The 23,823-nt window shown below is 42.5% G+C and overlaps 1 protein-coding gene across 1 annotated transcript; it reads right to left on the bottom strand.

Annotated features, from left to right (window-relative positions):
• Positions 1-10,284: 10,284 nt before the first annotated feature.
• On the bottom strand, positions 10,285-19,575 carry RPP40 (ribonuclease P/MRP subunit p40). Its single transcript, XM_036256261.1, has 8 exons — positions 19,436-19,575; positions 17,472-17,616; positions 16,122-16,190; positions 15,404-15,499; positions 13,956-14,081; positions 12,056-12,254; positions 11,802-11,936; positions 10,285-10,699 (listed from the first exon to the last, which is right to left on the bottom strand). Exons 1-8 carry the CDS (start codon positions 19,556-19,558, stop codon positions 10,501-10,503), a joined length of 1,092 nt encoding a protein of 363 aa, XP_036112154.1. The 5' UTR covers positions 19,559-19,575; the 3' UTR covers positions 10,285-10,500.
• Between the last annotated feature and the right edge of the window lie 4,248 nt (positions 19,576-23,823).

The following is a 23,823-nucleotide window of genomic DNA, read 5'->3' on the forward strand; positions in this document are numbered from 1 at the left end:
TGTACTATTCTTTTTAGTATCTGTAGGATCTTTAATGATGTTACCTCTCTTTCTTGTATTGGTAACTTGTCTTCCCTCTGTTGTAGACCAACGAGACAGACCAGATTCAGATTCCGCACTGGATTCAAATTATGAGAGCTTTATTGGCTGTGCGGCGACTGTCCCATCCTACGCAGAGAGAGCAGCCCTGAGCTCAGGGGGAGGGTTGGTTATATAGTTTTCTTAGCCCCTGTTAAGAAATTGGGCTAAGGGTCTGCGAGCAAGCAAGCATGTACAGAAGCGAATATCTGCGGTTAGCCATTATGTCTGAGGGGTAAGCAGTTCTATTTGCACAATATAGTGGTCAGCTCCAGCTGATGCCCATCTCCTTCCCTCCTCCCTAGTTCCTGTAATCCTCTTAGGGTTCAGGACAAGGTCTACCAAGTGGGAAATTTTTAACTACAAGTTTTCACAGTACTTTAGCTGTATGTTTTTTTGTTTTATTGCCCTATTGTCTGTCCTTCACATTCCTCACTGGTTTTGGGGTTAATTCAAATCCTTGAATCTAGGTAAGTGTCTTCAGTCTCTTCTACCATGGCTGGCTTCTGGTAAGGAGTGCTCAGGACCACGAGCTTAATAGTCTGCATTCTTTCCCTAACAAACTGCATTAAGCAATCGATCAGGATTGGGCCACAGGTTAACATTAGCAGGAGGAGAAGTAAGGGACCAGAAAGGGCAGTGATAAGGGTAGTAAGCCATGGGGATCAGCCGAATAAGTCCTCATACCAATTCTTGGAGGCTGACTGAGCTTTTTCTCGTTCTCTCAGCTGCTTTCTGATCAGGCTTAAGCTTTCCCTAATAACACCAGAGTGGTTAGCATGAAAGCAACAGGTTTCTCCTAAGGCTGAACAGAGACCTCCTTGTTTAAGGAACAGTAAGTCTAGTCCTCACGGTTCTGAAGGACTATCTCGGCAAGGGAGTCAAGAGACTTCTCTAAGTGAGATATCTGGTCCTCGAGGTCATTTATATCTTGGGTGACCTGAGCTGACAGTCTGCCTAGGTCATAATGGCCTTTTAAGAGAGCTGCTGACCCACCTTTGTCGACCCTGCAATGCCTAATCCAACTAAGAGGAGGATTAGGATCGGGGCTCTCTTGTAAAGGTGATGCCCAAGGTTAGTGGATTCAAGATATTCCCTTCCAGCTTCCCCAGAGAAGAAATAAACCTGTGGAATGTTAGCAAGAATACATGTCTTTGGTTTCAACGGGAAAGTCGCAGGGAGTCAGTCCTGAGGCGCAAGCAAACCAAGTCCCGGGGGGTGCAGTTAGGACCCAAGTCTCTTGTGATGAGGGGCTTAATGGGGTTAGGGTGGTAGTGTCCCTGCATGAGTCCACATAAGGGGAAGAGCTTGGGTCGTACTTGCTGATGATGAAGCATGTCCCGTGTCCTTGTAGAACTCTGAGGGTCAGGAGGGGGCTCGTACCTTCATGGCAGTGGCCGCCCTTGAGTGTATCTAAATTGGGTAGGTGCCTTACTGGTGATCAGAGTCAGGAAAGAGACTAGGAGGAAACCCTGGAGAGCTTTATCTTCAGGGGATCCTCGGTCCGCTGTAAGGCCCATTGTTCAGGTATTTTTCCAGGGTGTGCTTTCTTTACCTGAGTGTGGTGAATCCAAAATTTCCATCCTGCTACCTTAAGAGCGGTGGGTGTAGTCAGGATAACAGGAAAAGGGCCAGTCCAGCGAGGCTCAAGGGAAGCAGGCTGTTTCTTGACCCAGACCCAGTCACCAGGGGTGAAGTCGTGCGGTGGTATCTGGGGTGTCCCCGGTTGGGGTCTGGTGTCCTTGATTGGCTGTTGGGTCTTCTCTCAGCCTCTGGATTGCCTGCAAAGAGCTGAGGAGGTTATGGTTACCCAGGCTGGCTAAGACATCGTCCCCGATTTTGGGTAGAATTGGAAGAGGTCGACCAAACATGATTTTATTGTAGACCAACGAGACAGACCAGACTCAGACTCCGAACTGGGTTCAAATTAAGAGAGCTTTATTAGCCGCGCAGCGACTGTCCCATCCTACGCAGAGGTGAGAGCAGCCCCGAGCTCAGGGGGAGGGTTGCTTATATAGTTGTCTGAGCCCCTGTTAAGGAATTTGGATTAGGGTCTGCGAGCAAGCATGTACAGAAGCAGATATTTGCAGTTAGCTGTTATGCCTGAGGGAACAATCAGTTTCTGTGTACACAGAGCAATGGTTATCTATACAATGCAGTGGTTATCTATTAGCAGCTAGTTCTTGCCATTCCCTTAAAATCCAGGGAGCAAGGTCATGTGTTTGTCCTTTACAATTTCAAATGGGGTGAAACTCTTAAGATAAGGGGTACAGCGCACACGAGGGAGGGCAAAAGGAAGGAGCCTTATCCAGTTGTTGCCTGTTTCAAGGTGGAGCTTAGTTAAAGTTTGCTTTAGTGTCCTATTCATTCTCTCTACCTGTCCTGAACTCAGGCCTGTAGCCACAATACAATTTCCAAGTAATCTCTAAAGCTTTAGCTAATAATTTTGTGGTTTGAGCAATGAATGCTGGACCATTGTTGGACCCCAGAGCTAGAGGGAGGCCAACTTGGGGGACTGTCTCAGAGAGCAGTAACTGGGCTACCGTGGTTGCAGTTGAGCCTCTGTTCAAGTTTTTCCTCCTCTTGGGTATAGCTCCTTGGGGAGGCTTTTCCCCAGAAGGACAGGAAGGATCTCTCGTGGCCCCACTGGTCTTAGGGCAGCCTCCTTGGCTCTATTGTTTTTGTCTTCTATTTCACTGATTGCCACTTTGGTTTTTGTTTTGTTTTTTTCTCCTGCATACTTTGGATTTAATTTGCTCTTATTTTCTTTTTTTTTTTTTTAGTGTAAAAATATTTATTTTTATCTTATTTTTCTTTTTGCCTTTTTAAATTTTTATTGCAGACACTGTCACAGATGTCCCCATTCCCCACCTCCCAACCCCCTTAGCCCACCTCCACCCAGTCCCTGCCCCCCCTTCCCTCTGGCCATCACCACACTGTTGTCTTTGTCTGTGGGCTATGCATATATATTCTTTGGCTAATCCCTTCACCTTCTTTCATCCAGTGCCCCCTTCCACCTCCCCTTGACAGTTGTCAGTCTGTTCCATGTATCCATGTCTCAGGTTCCATTTTGTTCATCAGTTTATTTTATTCACTAGATCCCACATATAAGTGAGATGATATGGTTTTTGCCTTTCTCTGACTGGCTTATTTCACTTAGCATAATAATCTTCAGGTCCATCCATGCTGTCACAAAAGGTAAGATTTTCTTCTTTTTTTTTAATCCTCACCCAAGGATATTTTTCCATTTATCTTCAGACAGAGTGGGAGGAAGTGAGAGAGAGAGAAACATCAATGTGAAAGAGACGCATCGATTGGTTGCCACCTGCACTACCCCAACCAGGGTCAGGGATGAACTGCAACTGAGGTACATGCCCTTGGCCGGAATCTCACCCTTTGATCTGCAAGTTGACGCTCAAACTGCTGAACCAAACCAGACAGAGAAGATTTTCTTCTTTTTTTATGGCTACATAGCATTCTATTGTGTAAATGTACCACAGCTTTTTTTTTTTTTTTTAATCTACTCATCTACTGATGGGCATTTGGGCTGTTCCCAGACCTTAGCTATTGTAAATAATGCTGCTATGAACATAGGGGTGCATATATTATTTGAAATTAATGCTTTGGGATTCTTAGGATATATTCCCAGAAGTGGGATTGCTGGGTCAAAAAGCAGTTCTTTTTAAATTTTTTAAAGAAACTCCATATTGTTTTCCATAGTGGCTGCACCAGTCCACAATCCCACCAATAGGGCACTAAAGTTTCCTTTTTCTCCACATCCTCACCAGCACTTATTTGTTGATTTATTGATGGTAACCATTCTGGCAGGTGTGAGGTGATATCTCATTGTGGTTTTAATTTGCATCTCTCTGATGATTCATGATGTTGAACAGTTTTTCATATGAATATGGGCCAGCTGTATGATTTTTTTTGGAGAAATATGTATTCAGGTTCTTTCCCATTTTTATTTTTCTTTCTTTCTTTTGCAACAGGCAGCCATTGAAGCACTTTATTATAATAAAGTGATATAATAAATGTTCATTTATTTATTTATTTATTTTTAATCCTCATCCGAGGACATTTTTCCATTTTTGTACAGACAGAGTGGGAGGGAGAGAGAGGAAGAGAGAGAGAGGAAAACATCAATGTGAAAGGGACACATCGAGTGGCTGCCACCCGCACGACCAACCAGGGCCGGGGACAAACTGCAACCGAGGTACATGCCCTTAGCGGGAACCGAACCCGGGCCTCTCCGGACCGCAGGTGGACGCTCTAACCGCTGAGCCAAACCGGCCAGGGCTCATTTATTTTTTAATAGCTAACATATCCACATGGTTGCAAATAAAAAGGAAAGTTCTTCCCATCTGCATCTGAGCTACCCAGTTCCCCTCCCCAGAGGCAAGTGATGTTATCAGTTTTTTAGTGCATTCTTTGTAGCAATATTTTGTCCATACACAACCAAAATTCACATGCACATATCCTACTTTGCCTTGCTTTCATTTGTGTTTTTTTAAAGAAAGTACACGCATTTACTTGGAAATGGGCTCCTCCAATAAGTCAATCTTACCCCAGGATTTGGTACCTATACTTTCACCAACATGGGACACATTTGCAAAGCAGTTTCTCTATTCTTGAGTTCAAGCACTTCAGTCTTTCCAGTAATTTTGATATGTGCTGTTGGTGACAATTTCTCCTATTAAAAATTTTTTTCAAAATATAAAAGCTGCCATCAAATTCAGAATTCCTTTTGTAATGCAACTCTGTGGGTTTTTTTTTTTTAAGCTTATCTTTATTCAAAGTATTATAGATATCCTCCTTTTTCCCCCCATTGACCTCCCTCCTTCCTGCTCCCACCCACCTCCTGCCTTTCCTACACTATTGTCTGTGTCCATTGGTTAAGCACATATGCATATAAATTCTTTGATTTATCTTTTCCCAACCCCTCTTCCCTTCCTTCTGAGGTTAGTCAGTCTAACCACGAATTTCTACTTCTTAATCCCTTCACCTTTTTTGCCCAACCCCCCTCCCACCTGGCAACCAACAAAAAATTCTCTGTATCTAGAGTCTGTTTCTGTTCTGCTTGCTCATTTTGTTTGTAGATTCAATTGTTGATAGATATGTATTTGTTGCCATTTTATTATTCATATTTTTTACCTTCTTCAAGAAGACCCTTCAACATTTCATATAATATTGATTTGGTGGTAATGAACTCCTTGAGCTTTTTCTTGTCTGGGAAACTCTTTATATATCTATAGATTCTAAATGACAGCTTTGCAGGACAGAGTAATCTTGGTTGTAGGTCCTACTCTGTAGGTTTTTAAAAGTAAGATTTATAGACTGGCTCCGGTTCATTTCTAACTGTGCCTCCATTCTGATAAGAAGTCCTCCTCGCATCAGGGGGAAGATTTGGTACCTCAAAACAAAGGTTCCAATATCTCCACACCAGCCACATGCCTGGTTCTCCATATTTTACCATTTTTTCAAATCTGTTCTTATGAGAGAAAAAGGCATTTTTGCTTAAAAGTCACAATATGTAGGAAAACAAATTTTCTCTGATAACTTACATTAACCTTCACATTAATTCATTCTCTCATTCCTTCAGCACTAAACACTATGTCTTATAAACCAATAGAGATGCCAACGATTTGTGGAGATAATGTAGTCCACCTATCATTTTATATATGAGAAAATCTTCGAAGTAGAGTTAGACTAAGGTCAGGTATGTAAAAAGCACTTGCTGAATCAGCTAGTTAATTAGTCCTGTACTATGACTTCTGTAGCTAAGCAAAGCCAGTAACCTTTTTATCTCTGTCCATTGCATTCTAAAGTGATTACAACTACCTTTAAAAAAGAGATAGTCACCCTGGCCAGTTTGGCTCAATCTCACCCGAGGACATTTTTCCCCCCATTTATCTATCTTCAGATAGAGTGGGGGGGGGGGGAGAGGGAGAAAGAGAGAGAGAGAGAGCGAAAAACATCAATGTAAGAGAAACACATCGACTGATTGCCTCTTGCATGACCCCGACTAGGTATTACTCTACCCAACAAGGCTATTATTTAGAATTGGAGGAGAAATAGCTTCTCATACCACCAAACCAATATTACAAGAAATGTTAAAGAGATATCTTTTTAAAAAGAGATTCTCTCTTTGTCCTTAACTGTTGGAATTTTAATTATGGTATGTTTTGGTTTGGGCCTCTTTGGGTTCATCTAGTTTGGGACTCTGTGCTTCCTGGACTTGTGTGCATATTTTCTTTGCCAGGTAAGGGAAGTGTTCAGTCATTATTTCTTCAAATAGGTTTTCAATCCCTTGCTCTCTTTCTTTTCCTTCTGGTACCCCTATGATGCAAATGTTGTAATCCCAAAAGTCCCTTAAACTATGCTCATTATTTTTAAAAATTATTTTTTTCCCCAACTGGGTGTTTTCTGCTACCTTGTCTTCCAAATTCATTCTCTCATTCCTTCAGCACTAAACACTATGTCTTATAAACTAATAGAGATGCCAACTAATTTAGTTGCCTGTGTTTATTTCTATTTTTATTCAGTAGATCTGCTATGTCTCCCAGAGTTGGCAGGGTGGTTTTATGTAGTAGGTGTCCTGTGGGGCCCAGTACTTAAGAGACCAGGGTGCTCCAGGGGTGTCCTTTGCATAAGTTGTATGTGCCTACCTGTTGTACTTGAGCCTTGATTGCTATTGGCATGTCAGTGGAAGATTTGACCTTCAGGAAGACTGGCTGTGAGGACTGGCCATGACTACAGTGAATAAGCTGTAGTGCAGGGCTGACCCCCAGGTGTGGGATTTGCTATAGCAGAGCTCTGGTGCCTGCCAAGTCCACCCTTTGAGTGTTTCATTTGTGGAGATAATTGGGTGATACTCTGGTGTGGTCTGAGTCACTCACGTGATGTGTTGGTTCTGGGGCCTCTTGTGCAAACCCAGGTAATCTGCTACTTGTGACCAGCCTAGGGCCACCTGGTAGGAGTTACAAAGTGATCTGTGATTGGTGGCTGCCTGTGCTGGACTTGGAGACACCTGGGAGTGGCTATGCTGCAAACTGAGGCCTACTGTCAATAGTGCCAGGCATGGGGCAGCTTAACAAGAGACAGAGGGCATGCCAAGGCCAGATGCTACTTGCGTGGGATTTGTGGACCTTTGTGAGATTTTAGGAAAGACCGCAGTGTGGGCCGAGGCAGTTTGTGAGGAATAGCCACTGGAAGAGGTTCAGGTTGGGTGGGTGGGTACTCAGAGAATCACCAGGGTGGGGAAATTTTGATGGAAACTCAGATTTGGTGACTACCTGCACCAGCAGGTTGAGTAGAGAAGGGCTTAGCAAAGGAACAATGGCACTTGCTGGCAGTTTAGTCAGAGAGCTGCCCCTCCGGCTTTTGCCCTGAAGCCAGACAATTCAGTTCCTCCCCATATGTCCCTGGTGCTTTTGGAGCTGCTGCCCCAGCACTGGAGCTCAGAGTGAATGTCCATCAGCAAATGAGTCCATGCACAGGCCCTTTATAAGGAATGCCTAGGAATCCGGCAGCCCTTTGTCTCACCTGGACAACATCCCCATTGATTTTCACAGCCAGAGGTTGTGAAGAATCCTCTTCCTAGCACTGGTGGTCCAGGCTAAGGAGTCCATTGTGGTGCTGAGAACACTTGCTCTTCAGCAGAGACATCTGTAGCTAAGATATCCCTCTCATTTCTTAACTTCCACGTGTGGGTGTGAGACCAGCCCATTTCACATCCCTGTCCCTCCCACCAATCTCAATCTGGTTTCTCTTTTATATCTTTAATTATAGGAGTTCTGTTCAGCTAGTCTTCAGGTGGTTATTGGGGGTGTTTGTTCTATAATTTAGTTGTAATTTTGATGTGGTCGTTGGAGGAGACAAGCACTGCATTTACCTATTCCATCATCTTGGCCAGAAGTGGTGTGTTAAAGTGAAAATGAAAGTCATTGATTTAAGACCTTTCTTTCTAATATAGATATTTAATGCTCTAAGTATTGCTTTAACAGCAATCCACAAATTCTGAGTTTTTAAAAATTCATTTCAAATTACTTTTTTCATTAAAAAAAGTTTTTATTGATTTTTTTTTTAGAGAGGAAGGGAAAGATAGAAACATCAATGTGAGAAACATTGATTGACTGCTTCCTGCACGCCCCCTACTGAGGATCGCGCCTGCAACCCAGGCATGTGCCCCAACCAAGAACTGAACCAGGACTTAGTCCATGGGATGGCACTCAATCCACTGAGCCAAACCAAGCCAACAATTTTTTTTTTCATTTTCTAAAAGTATAGATTGGATATATATTATATTAGTTACATTAGTTTTAGGTGTACAATATAGTGATTTAACATTTTTATACCTTACAGTGTAATCACCCACTAATTTTAATAATCATTTGTCACCATGAAAACTTATCACAATATTATTGACTATATTCCCCTTCCTTTTTCATCCATCCTCCACCCCTCCTCTTTGGTAACCATTTTTTAGATTTCTATTATTCTGTTTTTGTTTTTTAGATTCTACATATTAGTGACACAATATGGTATTTGTCTTTCTCTGTCTGACTTATTTCACTTAGCATAATACTCTCTAGGTCTATCCATGTTGTCACAAATGGCAAGATTTCATTCTTTTTTTAAATCCTCACCCGAGGATATTTTTCCATTTATCTTCAGATAAAGAGAGAGAGAGAGAGAGAGACAGAGAGAGAGATAGAGAGAGAGAGAGAGAGATGTGGGAGCAAACACATTGAGCGGCTGCCTCCAGCACGACCCAGGGCAGAGCCGGGGATGAACTGCAACCAAGGTATGTGCCTTGACTGGAATTTAACCCGTGACTCTGGTCCGGGGGCCATTAATCTTAAGTTCACTGACACCATGTCAGTTTGGCCATGGCCGCTTCCAGATGGTGGGAGAAGAAGAAAGCATTCTTGGGACCACTTAAGACCAAATTGTAAAGGAAGAAGAAACTTAATGTCAGAAACAGATTGTGCAGTTGGTAGAATTTCCAATAAAAATTATTTTCTAGTGGAGAGATAAATAAAAATAAATTTCCAGCCTGAGACATTATTAGACTACCGAGGTTGTGTGAATAAACCAGCTAATAGCCCTGGCCGGTTTTGCTCAGTGGTTAGAGCGTCGGCCTGCGGTCCAGAGAGACCCGGGTTCGGTTCCCGCTAAGGGCGCGTACCTCAGTTGCAGTTTGTCCCCGGCCCTGGTTGGCCCTGGTTGGTCATGCAGGTGGCAGCCACTCAATGTGTTCCTTTCACGTCTATGTTTCCCTCTCTCTCTGTTTCTCTCTCCCCCTCCCACTCTGTCTGAACAAAAAAATGGAGAAATGCCCTCAGGTGAGGATAAAAAAAAACAAAACAAAATAGCTAAGGGCTGCCTGTGGTTATGCATCTCCTCTGGGAGTTTTCTCTCACACAATCTTCCTTGCTGTCCCGGGGCACAGGAGAGGCAAGGGGGAGGCAGACAAGTTTACTTATGGTCACCCTCATTCCAAGTCTACCTTTTCTGAGTGCCAACGCTATGAGATGTTAGCACTGCCCTTTGGGCAGGCCCTCAGCTTCCTCCGCTACTTCTGCCCCTTCCTTACTCCAGGCTGTGAAAGCAAGTTCGACTTGGCTTTTGGCAAATACCCTAAGAGTGCAAAGTGGCATCAGTACCCTAATTACATCTTTAGGTTTCTATTTCCATTAAATATTTTTTACTTATTTTATCTCTGAGAATGATTTATTTGCAGCTCATTGATACATTTTAAACAATGTTTTTTTTATATGTATTCCAGATGTTTTAGTTGTTTTCACCTGCTCCTTATCAGCCATACAGCTAGAAAAAAAATTCTTCCAACTTGTTCTTTAACAATATATAGTATTTGAATCCCATCCTGATCCAGAGGCGGGAGAGTGAGAACACACCACTCAGAAGCAGCAGGCATGAGATAGTCTCAGACTTACAAGCAGTGTGACCTCAGTAGCTTATTTATATTCTGTGCCTGTTTCCTTCTAGGACTGATGTGAGGACTAAATGAGGTAATATATGAACATTTGAAGCAGGGACTGGTAAATGATATGAGGATATCTTTTTACTATTATGTGAAAGAGTTGCAACCATGTACCTGAGTAAGAGCACACATCTTACCCAATGATCCTATAACCACTGGTCCCTGGCTCATTGTACCATGTAGTAACTCATGCCCCTGTACTTATACTGACAGCGAGAAATCAACTCTGAACTATTCATTGGATGACAGGCCCTGCTGCAGTCACAGGACGGGCCCCAAGTCCAGAGCAGGATGCTGATGGGTGCTTATCTGAGATATGTCATCATCATATAAGCCCAAGTGAACACTGCCCTTTTACCATTAAGAAATCTGAAAAGCATAAACATAAACAAACATGATTATAAATTTTGTATTTTTTATGGAGGACAGTCATCATTTGCTCCAACAGCCATCTGAAGCCAATAGTCCTGATTATTAAAAATCACAAAGTTGTATAAATGGTCTCCTCCTTTTTGAAAACCATGTTCATTTTCTCTCCACGAAACAGGGCTGTCTGCGAAGCCTTGAACCGACAGCGTAAGCCAAGGAGCTAACTTGGGTTCATCAAAGTACCGACTGAAAAACAAAGATAATTGCTAACAAATAGAAAAAATTAGGAATGTTCACTTTTTTTTTCTTTTCTTTTCTTTTTTTTACTTATTCAGGGTAAGTGATATTTCTGATGTTCCAATGAAGCTTAGACCTTAATTTTTATTTCTAAAAATCAGGAGATGCAAATTAAATTCCTGATGCTCTATTGTGAACTCAATAAAGGATAATCAATATACAATGCACAAAACAAACTTCAGCTTTTCCTGCTTCCATTGTGGAGGCTCATGTAAGAGTAAAGAACAAAAAACCCCAAAGTGTGTAAGAACAGTTTCCCTCCCTTAACAGTGCTGTTTGCAGAGTCTCTGTTAACTGAAACACTGCAGAATAATTTATCAGATTCTAAAACTTAAGTTTTCCTACTGAAGAAAATCAAAGTACTAAACTAATAAATGTAAAAAAGAATGCTGGGTTTAAAAAGGAAAACCCTCAAGACTTCAATCTTAGACATTTTCAAAGTGAAGACTGAGAGACATTATGCTTACTTTGTAGACTTTCCAGTATGGGATTTGAGTTTCCTGACATTAGATATAATGTAGCACTTACTTACATAATACCTTCAAAATGAAAAAACTAATATTTTAATATAATCCTTGGCATATTACTGATGCCCAGTGAACAGGATATTGTAGCCGGAACTGATCTTAGGCATGATTTGGATCCAGGGATGGTCAACTCCTTTCTTGCACCCCATTTAAAAATTAGACATTTTGTAGAACTCCAATATCTAAACTGGATCATGTCTCTCATAAGAGTATTGGTATTTTCTTAAGTGACATCATAACTTCAACTGCACCAACATGATCCGGGGGGGAGAACAAGAAAAATGAGCACAGTTAAGCTCTGTGATTTGTGTTACCATAAGGACAAATACGTGGCAACAGAATTTTCCTATCACTGAGGATAATTAAGTCACTTAAGATGATAATGTTACTGCACTGTGAGCTCAAACAAGGGAAAAAAGGGAAATGTGTATGACAGGATGCTGAAATTTGGAACAGTAGCACTGCTCCTAAAATGTCATGTTGGCACAGAAAAACAAGATGAAAAAGGCAAAAAGTGTTCATACCACAGCTGTTCCAACAGGAGACATATCTTCTCTGGAAGTATGAAGCCGGTGATTGTACACAAATAAGCCTTTGCCAGCACTGTGCTTGGCTGAGGACAGCAGTAGGTTGATATGAAATTATTAGGCTCATTATTTCTGTCGCAAAAAAAAAAGAAACACATTTATATCCATCACATGATCACTTTCAAAGTATTAAGCCTCTATTAAAAACAAGAAGCCCGAGCCCTTGGAGACCCAGGGGCGCTCATACGCACAGTTCTGCGTTGGTGAAGACGGCGCCCAGCCAGTCCAGCAGCTCCCCGGCGCTGCAGGCCACCTCCGGCCTTCCCCTGGGCTCACCGGGCTGCAGCACCGGGCACTGCAGATCCGCCACCGTGCTCACGGCTACTTTTGGCTGATGTTCCTGAATCCCGTAATTGGAAAAGTATGACATCATCGTTGACTCTTCCACACCTCAAAACAAACCATATAAGGCCTTTTGAATATTGTAAACAAGTTGTTCCCCAAATCCCTAAAACTACCCCACCCCATCTGAGAGTTACGGGGAGCAGGTAGGATTAATTAAGATGCAAGGAAGCTGTGCAAAGCTTTATTCAAATTAAAATCATTTAAGTTTCTTTCAGCTCCTTTGCCAAAGTTCTGTAAACATTTATCTTCTTTCACACTTTTCCCAGAAAAGCACAGTACTTTCAGATTCAATCCATACTAGTTTCATCATCTGCTGTAATAAGAAAATTCAACTTAAGATCAAAAGCATTACTTTTGTACCAATAAAATTTGTGAGTTCTACAGAAAAAGGAGCATATTTGCATAATCTCTGTAAAAGAAAGAGAAGAACTGAATGATGACAGAATCCCATCCAAGGTTGTCTTTGAACCTAGTAATCCAGTGTATCTTCAAGGGTTTTCCAATATCTTTGAAGACAGAAATAGTGGCCCCTCTGGAGCAAATGGCAGGCTAGGTTTTTGTTCAGTCTCATGGGAAGAATGTCTCTCTCCCTCCACCCAGGGTGAAGGTCAGCAGCCTTACTGCCCAAGATAGAAGACGCACGCTCCTAGACCTCCAGTCTCCTTCCTGCAGCATGTGTGTCCAGCACCCGCTGGCCACTGGGTACTCTGCCTATGGAAACTGGGACTTGGTGGACTGGGGCAAATGCTGATACTCTGGCCAATGATACTGCTGTGAGTAATTAAGTCCTTTGTCTCTGATCCATGACTTCTGCTAGCATCTGAGACTGTGCAGGCTAACTTCTTAAGCTTGTAAGTAGGGTCAAATCGCAGATACTGCCTGACAATTCCTTAAAACAACTAGAACTTTCAGGAACACACAGCACTCCAGAACCCAATGCATAGATGGTCCTCAATGAAGAAAGACTTCATGTGGCTGAATATCCATCTCTCTGCCCTCTGGCATCTCTAGCAGAAGTGGAAGGAGGCGCACTGAGGTATTAGAGACCTGGGACTCACGCAAGTGACCTGGAGCACCCAGTGACCAGACATTTCCCACGAGAGGAAACAGCTTTAGATGGACATGTTTCCAAAATGGACCTTTGTGCTCCCCTATTCTCCAAAAGAGAGTACTGCACCATCCGAGTTGTGATGCTGATTAATTATAATCTTGTAATGTGCCAAGAATACACTTCCAAAAGGAGTAAGGCACAGCCATCGTAAGTAGATTACCATTTTGGTGACCACATCAAACTTTGAATTAAATTTATTGTTCTAATCAATTAAAAACTGCAACATATTTAATCCAACTTCTATTGGCATGGCTGATTATTACCATGCATAATGAATAAGCAGTTTATGTATATAACCATAAGTGGTATTATTTTAAAACATTACAGCCAAGGCTGTTTGAGATAAGCTGGAGGAAGGAAGGGGAGAAACAGATAAAAGTTAGCTGCTCGGCATCTCTCAAGGTCTGGGAATCTACTATAACCAAGGAGACAGGCAGACAGCAGCACGCAGAGCTCATCCTGAACCGGTTCCTTGGGATTTGAGAAGGGCCAAAGCAGCTTCCTTAATAATGTTCACACATATATGTACATAATATCCCTGACCATAGGGATGAATTGCCATTCAATTCTTCATTACTCCCATTTAATTAAGTTAGATTTCAAAATCACTGTTATTTCATAATGATTTTTCATACCTGGATGATGCCAAGCCAAAAGAAAATCAAATTTCAGTGGCTTCTTTTCTCTGAAGGACCAAGATATTCTTCCATACTTCTTGGAATCCAGGTTAAAGGATAAGTCCATCAAATCAATGGAAATAACTTAAAAAATGGAAAGAGGAATAAATATTTCACTTATATAAACAGCTTACATTGTGGAAAAAGTATTATATTACCAAATCAAAACTCTGCCTTTAATGAGCATTTCTAGCATTGAGGGCTAATAACAGATGTTTTTAATTCATATTTTTCCTAGGTCAAAGGCCAAGGACAGGGTCAACTCTTAATTTACCTGTAGATGTGGCAGCCTTTGCTATCGATGCTCAAGCCAAACACTGCCAGAGTGACAACTCTTCACTCATAAGTACTTTCTGCCGGTGACCACAATGATGTGGGCAAATCAAAGGAAATCCTTTTTAAAAAACATGTTTTTATTGGTTTGAGAGAGGAAAGCAGAGAGAGACAGAGAGAAAAACATTGATGAAAGAAACATCCATTGGCTGCCTCCTGCATGCCCCCTACTGAGGATCAAGCCTGCAACCTGGGCACGTGCCCTGCATGTGCCCTAACCAGGAATTGAACCAGTGACCTCTCCATTCATTGAACAACACTCAACAAACTGAGCCACACTAGCCAGGGCTCAAAGGAAATTCTTTATTAAGAACAAGCTGTAGCCCAGCTGGTGTGACTCAGTGGACTGAGCATTGTCCCATGGATCGAGAGGTCCTGGTTCGATTCCTGGTCAGGGCACATGCCCTGGTTGTGGGCTCGATCCCCAGCAGGGGGCGTGCAAGAGGCAGCCGTTTGATGTTTCTCACATCAGTGTTTCTATCGCTCTCTAAAAAAAAAATCAATAAAGACATTTAAAACAAAAAAAGGCCCTGGCAGGTTTGGCTCAGCAGTTAGAGCATCGGCCTGCGATCCGGAGAGACCCGGGTTCAGTTCCCGCTAAGGGCACGTACCTCGGTTGCAGTTTGTCCCCGGCCCTGGTTGGTTGTGCGGGTGGCAACCACTCGATGTGTCCCTTTCATGTCGATGTTTCTCTCTCTCTCTCCCCCTCCCACTCTACCTGAACAAAAAATGGAAAAATGTCCTCGGGTGAGGATGATAAAAAAAAAAAAACAACTGTAGACTCTTACCTTGAGTTCATTATTTTGAATCTTTGACCTAAAATGTAACTACCTAATAGACGATTCCAATTCTGTGATCTTTATAAGATGCAGCCTACAGCTGAAGATAAATAATATTACCTTATCCTCTCTGGGGTCCAACTGAGAGCCCTTTGAGTCAGAAACTTTAAAAACAAGAAAAAGCCATACTTTTTCTGAACAAAGAGAATACAGGCAATTCAAACATTTAAATTTAAATCGCCATGAGAAGATTACTACCTTGTTAGAAACTGATGGAGCAAGCACAATACTTACTGAATTTCATTATTTTTCTACCAGAATAATGAGATGGACGACCTTGAAGTCCAGTTTCTTCGTAAGTGTCTTTATCCAGTGATAAAATTAATTTCCCTATAAATCAAATAATTTCCATAAAAGAAACGTCAAACTATAACTTCTGTTCTATGACTAAAAGAAAGCAAGGTGAGTTAAGCAGTTAGATATCAGTGTAATAAATTGCATACCAGGATTTTATTTATAACACAAGGTTATTATCTATACATACAGATTATCTTACTTATAACACAAGGATATTATTTATACATTATACATACAAGGATTTTATTTATAATAGTGACACTAGAAATATATCTAAATTTCTACTGAGGAAGGAATGAACAAGTCATTGTATTCTTCTCTGGAATGTCTTTGAGACATTAAAAATAGTACGTTAGAACTATATGAACCTATATGCAAAGATGTCTATGATAGACATATACTTGGGAAAAGGGCAAATTAAAAAATAATATGATGTAATTTATGTTAAAAAAAAAGCACCTTTATGTGTGTTTATAAATTCACAGACATTGTCTAGAAGAATGAACACAACCTGTTAACAGTTCCTTCTAAGAAGGGGAGTTTGGAAGAAGCAGATGAATGGGGGATTTTTACTGTATATACATCTCTATGATTTGACTATTTTTTACAGTATGTTTCTTTTTTAAAGAAAGAAGAGAAAAATGAGTGTTGTTACCATTTGGCAGCAGGGCAATAGTATTATCTTCATCAATATTTGTATTGTATGATAGTGCATAGCACGAACCTGTAAGAGAAAGCCCAGAGGAGACATTAAGAAAAATTACAGCTGCAAACTGTTAGTGGATTAGTTTTACACGATAAATCTTCAAGATTACTGCTCCAGCTCACTCAATACCCCTAAAACCTGCCAGTACTAACCTGGGAGACATGAAAGGTCAAGCACAGCTGCTTTAATCCCCTGCCCAAGACCTGTTGTGCAAGATGACTGCCATCAAGCAGAACATGGACTAAGGATGGGGTGTCTTTGGAGATGCTGGCAGAGAGGCACAAAGTGGAATACTAGGTAAGTGTACACACCTGAGAGGCAGTGTTCCCAGGCTGAGGTTTAAAATGTCCCAGGAACTTATATGAAGTTAAGAAAGCTACTCAATCTCTCCCAAGCTTAATTTCCTCACCTGTAAAATGGGGATCATAGGCCTGTTTCAAAGAGTGTTTGCAAAGATTTAAATTGGCTAAGATATGTAACAGTACCTACTATAGCTAGTACCCAAACTATTAACAAAGTAGTATCAAGCTTCAAAACAGATGAAAGGAATAATGTCCAGATAAGACAAGATGTCCAGCTTCATAAGCAGCCCCAGCAACATTAGAATGAGAGGTACTCTAAGTAACTAAGATTCTTCACAGGTCCACTGGAGATAAAACCAAGGTCCTACAACAAGATAAGTAAGTGGCTTACTTATAAGTATAGTACCTATGTAGTGAGGGTGGGATCCCTAAAGACTTTCTGAAATACAACTTCAAACAAGTGGATCCTAGGAAACAACTAGCATGAACCAGTCAACCCAGCACATATGAATGGGAAATGAGGTAAGAGTCATAAAATGTAAGCAGAAGACATCAAACCACGAGTACCCGGCTCTGTGAACAGTTGCTGTGGTTGCTCAGGAAACCAACCTTTTGAGACAGTGTTGTGGGAACTGCTGGGAGCAGTGTTCTTTGTAGCCACACACCCAATAGCACTGTATCTGAATACATGGATCAAAAGACTTTCCTCTTCATTAATCCTTGTTCTAAGATGAGGAATACCCTTTTGCTACAACATCCCTATGCAACACTTGTGGACATGTGTCATCAGAAACCATCACCTAACGAGAGCATGAGAAAGAGAAAGAGAAAAAGAGAAAGATGAAAATACTGAGAGATGGGGAGAGTTATACACGCACTTAACCCCACAGACTATCTCCATAGGCCCTATTTAAAACAAGAACCCTTGTATTGTGATGTGATCTAACTGTACTTCCTCATCTTGCCATGGTCATAGACATGACACACTTTTTCTTACCTTTCTTTACAAAGGTATTGATGAATTCGTGTGTAATTAGTTCATGAAGAGGTAAATTCTTCACAAAGTAATAGGGTCCAGTTTCCATAACCAGATTTTTCAGTTCTTTTGATAGTATCTCACATTCGGGAATCAGAAATGAAACCTATTGGAATGTGTAATACAAACAAGTCTTATTTTCATGTAGATCAACACCCACATTTTTAGGGAAGATATAACATCATGAAGGCTGCCAACTATTCCTCCACAGATTTCTACAACACTCTTCTTACAAATTAACTTGTCAATCTCAGGGGGAAAAAAATCTGACAATTCAAGTTTTTTTTTTATCCTCACCCAAGGACATTTTTCCATTTTTTGTTCAGATCGAGTGGGAGGGAGAGAAAGAGAAAGAGAGAGAGAAAAACATTGACATGAAAGCCACAATGAGTGGCTGCCACTCGCACGACCAACCAGGGCCAAGGACAAACTGCAACGGAGATACGCACTCTTAGCGGGAACCGAACCTGGGTCTCTCTGGACCGCAGGCCGACACTCTAACCGCTGAGCCAAACTGGCCAGGGCTGACAATTCAAGTTTTTTAATTTCTGTATTCAAAAGTAGAGTACCAGAAAGAAAATGAACAAAAAAACGTTAATGGAAAGGTCTTGTTGATATTTTCTTTTATAAATAAGCAATATATTTACGTCCTGTTCTTTTTACTACTATAATTAAGTTTTAGGGAAATACTGAACAATTGAATATCCCTAGATTTGTTTATCCTAGTTCCAGGCTTGAACCAAAGGAACTGTCCCTTAGAGTATAAAGAATTTATTCCTTTAGAATCAATTATTAAGAGGTCATATGGAAGCAGAAATACTCCTGGATCATTCCGTTTTACAGACAGAAAAATTCTATAGATCAGACCTGGCTAGTTAACGTAAACATCTCTGACTACGGTCAGTGGTGAGCTTTCCACCCAAAGCAGAGATGTTAAACCTAAGTTGCCCATGTTGCTGGAGTGCTCCACACCTTGAACATCGCTCTCCCAAAGCCTGAACACCAGTCTGTTCCCAAGGATCAGGGTCTCCACTTGTGTGTCTGAGAAACTGGCCAGCCAGTCAGGCCTGAGTGAAGATTAGGTTGATCAATTTAAAGCGCTAAAGGTTTAAACCATTCTAATCTTAAGGCTGATTTTTTTTTGGAGGCCTAGCCACTTAAATAGGTTGGTAGAAACGGCCTATCAAACACGTGACGGAGGATTTGGGTTGTTCTCCCCTACTCAGCAAATCCTGGATAAACCAATAATTAACCTCACGGACGCCTGGGCTTCCCACATCTGCGAAGAAGGCACTCCATGAGGATGACATTTTCAAGAAGCAACAGCCAATGTTACCAAGCCCACAAAACTCTTACGTTGTGCTTGCCAACAGGGCCACCACAGCGAGTATCTCCCCAAGGCTGCAGAAACAGCAGTTTGTCTGGAGGACACGGAGGGCAGCAGGCAGGCAAAGTGGAAAGTTTTCATAAGCAGTGTAGAAAAGCAAGTAGTTTCCTGGGCCTGGACTCGGCACAATGCTCTGAAAAGACCCACGCGGGTGGGAGAAGGAATGAAGTGGTGGGGAGGAGGCGAAAGTCTGGCTTCGATTTGGGGCAAAAGCAAGTTTACGTGCCCGGCCGGCGACTGCTCGTGGCAGCTCTCACGCCCTCCCCACTCCCGGCCCCGTCGCGTCCCTCCCCGGAATACACTGCACCTGGGCCGGGACGGGACTGGAGTTACCAGCTAGCGGCGTGCGGACCAGGCCGGGGCACACCGCCCCGCGCGCGGCGCATCGTGGGAGTTGTAGTCCTTCAGATCCGTAAACTACAAGCTCGGAGCGGTTAACAGACTACACTTCCCAGCACACCCTGTGAGGGGACCCACCGCCCCAGAGCGCGGATCTTCCAAGGCTCTCCAGCCCGCGGGCCCAAGCTGCTGGACTCACCCTGTAATTGTGATAGTGCGTCTCCACAAGATGCCTGTGGCGAGACTTGTCGTGGCCGAAGTTGGATTTCTCGCAGACCAGCAAGTGCCGGGGTACCTGTCGCAGCCTGCGTAGGGTGGCCATGCTCTCCCTTATGCAGGACCTCTAGAAACTCGGTACGCCCGCCCCCTTCTCCTCATCCCGCCCGCTTCTCCTGAGCCCGCCCCTTCTCTTCGCCCCGCCTCCTTCCCCTCGCCCCGCCTCCTTCCCTCGCCCCGCCCAGGTGGGGGTGGAGCTGGCGGTGCGAACCAATCTAGGCTTCGATGGAACCCAGGTAAAAGCTTATTAAAGGATACCTGACACAGTAAATTCGCTGCCTAAAATGAAAATTCCTCATACCTGAGAACCTGGAACTTGCCTTTTCTTTTCATGTTTAGATGTATTTTTATTGATTTTTATAGAGAGACAGGAAGGGAGAAAGATAGAAACATCGATGGCCTGCCTCGGAGGATGGAGCCTGCAACCCAGGCATGTGCCCTGACCAGGAATGGGACTGGGAGCACTCAGTCCATGAGAGGAGGATGCTCAATCCACTGAGCCACACCAGCTGGACTGGAACTTTCCTTTTCAAAGCCGCCTTTCTCGCCATGCCCTCCATTCCTCCCAACTGCTGTCTCTTACCGTAAATCCTCCTTCTGAGCCCAAGCCATCCCCTTCCTTGGTTTTTCCCAAAATATTAATGAAGTTTGTTTAGGAAAGTGTGCACGAAAAGGGACCACATACTAACCTGACAAGCTCAGGGAAGGCCTGTGTGGCAGCCTTGCAAACTAGAGACCTAAAGGAACCACAAAGAATTTAGTTAAAAATTTTTAACTAAAAGCAGTTTATGACAGGTAGTCATGTCCTAGGCTAGAATGTTCCCTGACGAAAGTCAGTCTTTACTTTAAGCCTGTCTATTGTCTTTTGCATCTATGATAACATACCTTAGGAATGTCAGGGTAACTCCCCTTTTTCCAGACCCCTCAGGGCACAACCAATGCACCAGGGTGGAGACCATAAATTCTTTCGTTGTTATTGTGTTAATTGTTGACTGTTAACTATCCTGTAACCACCTATGTAAAAGATGTATTTTTCACTTTGTTTTTATTTTTTTAATATTTTTTTTATTGATTTTTTTAGAGAGAGGAAGGGAGGGAGAGAGATAAACATCAATGTGAGAGAGAAACATCATCAGCTGCCTCCTGCGTGCCTCCCCTACTGGGGATCGAGCTGGCAACCCAGGCATATGCCCTGACTGGGAATTGAACCAGGACCTCTCAGTCCATGGGATGACAATCCACAGAGCCACACCAGCCAAGCGTGGCTATCTTCATTGTTGAATGTATTACAAATGTTCCCCCTTTTTCACTCCTATTGACTCCCTCCTTCCTGGTCCCATTCCTCTCCTGCTTTGCCCACATTATTGTCTGTGTCCATTGGTTATGCATGTAGGTTCTTTGGTTTATCTCTTCCTGCTCCCATTCCCTTTGAGGTTCATCAGTCTAACAACCAATTTGTACTATCATTTTACTTTATATCCAACCCCAGAGGTTTCCCTGCTTTGTTTTCTCCCACCTCCCTAATCTATCACCCGTGAATTTCATGTAACCCACTTGCGTCTTCTCTTTTTATTGTAATGTGTAAAATAAACTGCAAAACTGCCGTTCTCTGGAGCAATCTCAATCTGTTGAGATTTTGTTTCCTGGCAATTGTCAACAGTTTGGCTCAAATAAATTCACCAAAATTCTCAACATGTTTAAATGTTTCTTACATTGACAAAGGTAATACACAATTTCTGTTTTCAGCCCTACAATAAGATGCCTTTGGGACCACTTTTATGATCCCTTTAAAAATATCCTTTGGAAGTTCTTAATAATTTGTTGCTATTGGGAGTTACAGTGATAATTCATTTTTCTTTTTAATTTTTCTGATCAACTCCAATTACTATGTTACTACATGCTTCTCAAACTGTAGTATGCACAGCCTCAATTCTGTACAGAGAGGATGCAAAACAGCAGAATACCTGTGGTACAGCTTTCTGGAGCATTAATTTTACTATAAGGTTTGGAAGAACCGCAGTTAGGTGATTAACAAGGTTAGTATTTAAAACTAAGACAAAGCTGGAAAGTCACCTGGTGGTTAATGTCACTAACTTGTGCCTGAAATGCCAGGCTGTCTCCAAGAAAATGCCAAGCAAAACCAATTTCTTGTTATTTTAAATGGGAAAAATGATACAGAATAACGAGTCAATTGAAAAATGTCAGGCGGGCTTCCTCTGTAGTACACCCACATTCTCCTCCCGCTTTCTTTCTCAGGCATGCTTCTTCTCCCTACATTCTAAGGGTCCCCATGAGACCTGCAACCAGGGGAGCAGTGGGCAGTGGCAGCTTGTCCTGAACTAACCCCCTGAACCTGTCTCCAAGGCCCCCTTTTCTCTGACTCTTCAGCAACCCCACCTTGGCTCACTTCTCTCCTTTAACATCTCCAGAGAGCCAAAGCAGCCCTGCCAAGGCCCTCTTGGTGCTCCTTCTGTTTTAAACCCTTCCTTGTTTCACTGTTCCCAGCTTTAATAAACGTACTCTCAGAATAAAAAAAATTAAAAGAGAGGAGAAAAAAGAAAAACTACCAATTTCCTAAATCACAGTATGACACCTGGACATAGTTACAAATATTATATTCAGATGTAAAATGCTTGAAACACTGCTTCTTGGTCACTTGACAGTTAAGTAGTGGTGGCCTCCCTGAAAGCAGCCACATCAGCTTTGTTCATCTCCTTTGTTGATATTCCAAAGCTTTGCCAAGTGACCAGTGTGATCCTGATGGTCTACCAATTGTATTTGGAAGCAAGATGAAACTTTTCTAGCAAGCCATTTAGTTTAAAATGTTTTCTTAAGTCCCTAGCCAGTTTGCTCAGCAGTTAGAGCACCGACCTGTGGACTGAAGTGTTGTGGGTTTGATTTCCAGTCAGGAGCACATACCTGGGTTGCAGGTTTGATTCTTTGCCTCATTTGGGATCGTGCGGGAGGCAACCAGTCAATGTGAGAGAGACACATAGATGTTTCTCAACCCCCCTACCCCCACCACCTCCCTTACACTCTGTCTAAAAATCAATGGAAAATATACTCAAGTGAGGATAAACAACAACAAAAAATGTTTTATTATGTTTTGAAGATTCCGTATAAATTTTATATTTATAAACATCAGCTGCAAAAAATGTATTGAGAGATAAGTACCTGGCACTGGCCGGTTTGGCTTAGTGGTTAGAGCGTTGGCCTGTGGTCCAGAGAGACCCGGGTTCGGTTCCCGCTAAGGGCGCGTACTTCGGTTGCAGTTTGTCCCCGGCCCTAGTTGGTCATGCTGATGGCAGCCACTCGATGTGTCCCTTTCACATCGATGTTTCTTTCTCTCTCTCTTTTCCTCTCTCTCCCTTCCACTCAATCTGAACAAAAAAATAGAAAAAATGTCCTCAGGTGAGGAGAGAGAGAGAGAGAGAGAAGTACCTGTTACGCAGTTTGGGTATTCCAAACTCATAGCTGTCTTTCCAGGGAAACATTACTTGAGTATTTGCTCTGTGGGTGTGCCTGTATTACAAAATAGAGAGCAAAAATCCCATTTATTTTACAGATTAAAGCTGTAGCTTCAAGTAAATTTGGGGCTGAGGAGTCCTTTCAGCTACCTTCTCAGAGTTCTATGCCTGGAACAGTTCCTTGCCAATATCCTTCATTTCCCCCGCCCTCCCTGGGTCATTTCTAGTTCCATACAAAAACAGGTGCATTATACAAAAATACTTTCTCTGACCCAGATAGTCTGCATTTACCATTCTATGTCTCTCTCCACTTGAGCCACCTGTCCTCAGTTCTCTCCTGAACCCATTCCATTCTAGCTGTCCTCAGCACTACTTTATTGAGAAGTCGTAGTGTTGGCCAAATTCAAAGCCAAATTTCTGTTCTTATCTCACTAAACCTTTTAGTTGTATTTGACACAGATACACTTGAGCACTTCTCCTTTGCATTACCTGTATTTCCTTATTTTCAGATGTTCTGGCATCTGGAGCCTCAAGACCAGAAAGGGATCTTCCAGGATTAGCTGACACCTAGAGAGAGCGGACAGTGTTGGGAGCATGCTCTTCATTTGCAAACTAACTTGTCCAGAGCCCACACCCTGCCAAACCTCTTCTGTGGGCTGTTATCCTCCAGGCTACTACCCCCTTCCCTAATCACCCCAGAGCTAGATACCAGACAACTGGGGACAGTCCCTGTACTCCAGAGCCCACAATTATCCAAACTACCTAATCCCGAACCTGCTTAGTCTGTTTACCTGCCTCTCCCATTTCTTCCTAGAGTGAAGGCTCTGGCTGAAGTGTTCCCCTC

This window comes from Molossus molossus, unplaced genomic scaffold (assembly GCF_014108415.1).
Source record: "Molossus molossus isolate mMolMol1 unplaced genomic scaffold, mMolMol1.p scaffold_m16_p_12, whole genome shotgun sequence".
NCBI lineage: Eukaryota > Metazoa > Chordata > Mammalia > Chiroptera > Molossidae > Molossus > Molossus molossus.

Excerpts from the sequence above, each read along its gene's own strand:
- RPP40 (XM_036256261.1), bottom strand. The coding sequence starts at position 19,558 with ATGGCCACCCTACGCAGGCTGCGACAGGTACCCCGGCACTTGCTGGTC. Across the intron at positions 12,255-13,955 it reads TTTGGCTTGGCATCATCCAG|GTGTGGAAGAGTCAACGATG; the intron begins GTATGAAAAATC and ends GTTTGTTTTGAG. Across the intron at positions 10,700-11,801 it reads CTCCTGTTGGAACAGCTGTG|TCGGTACTTTGATGAACCCA; the intron begins GTATGAACACTT and ends TTTGTTTTTCAG.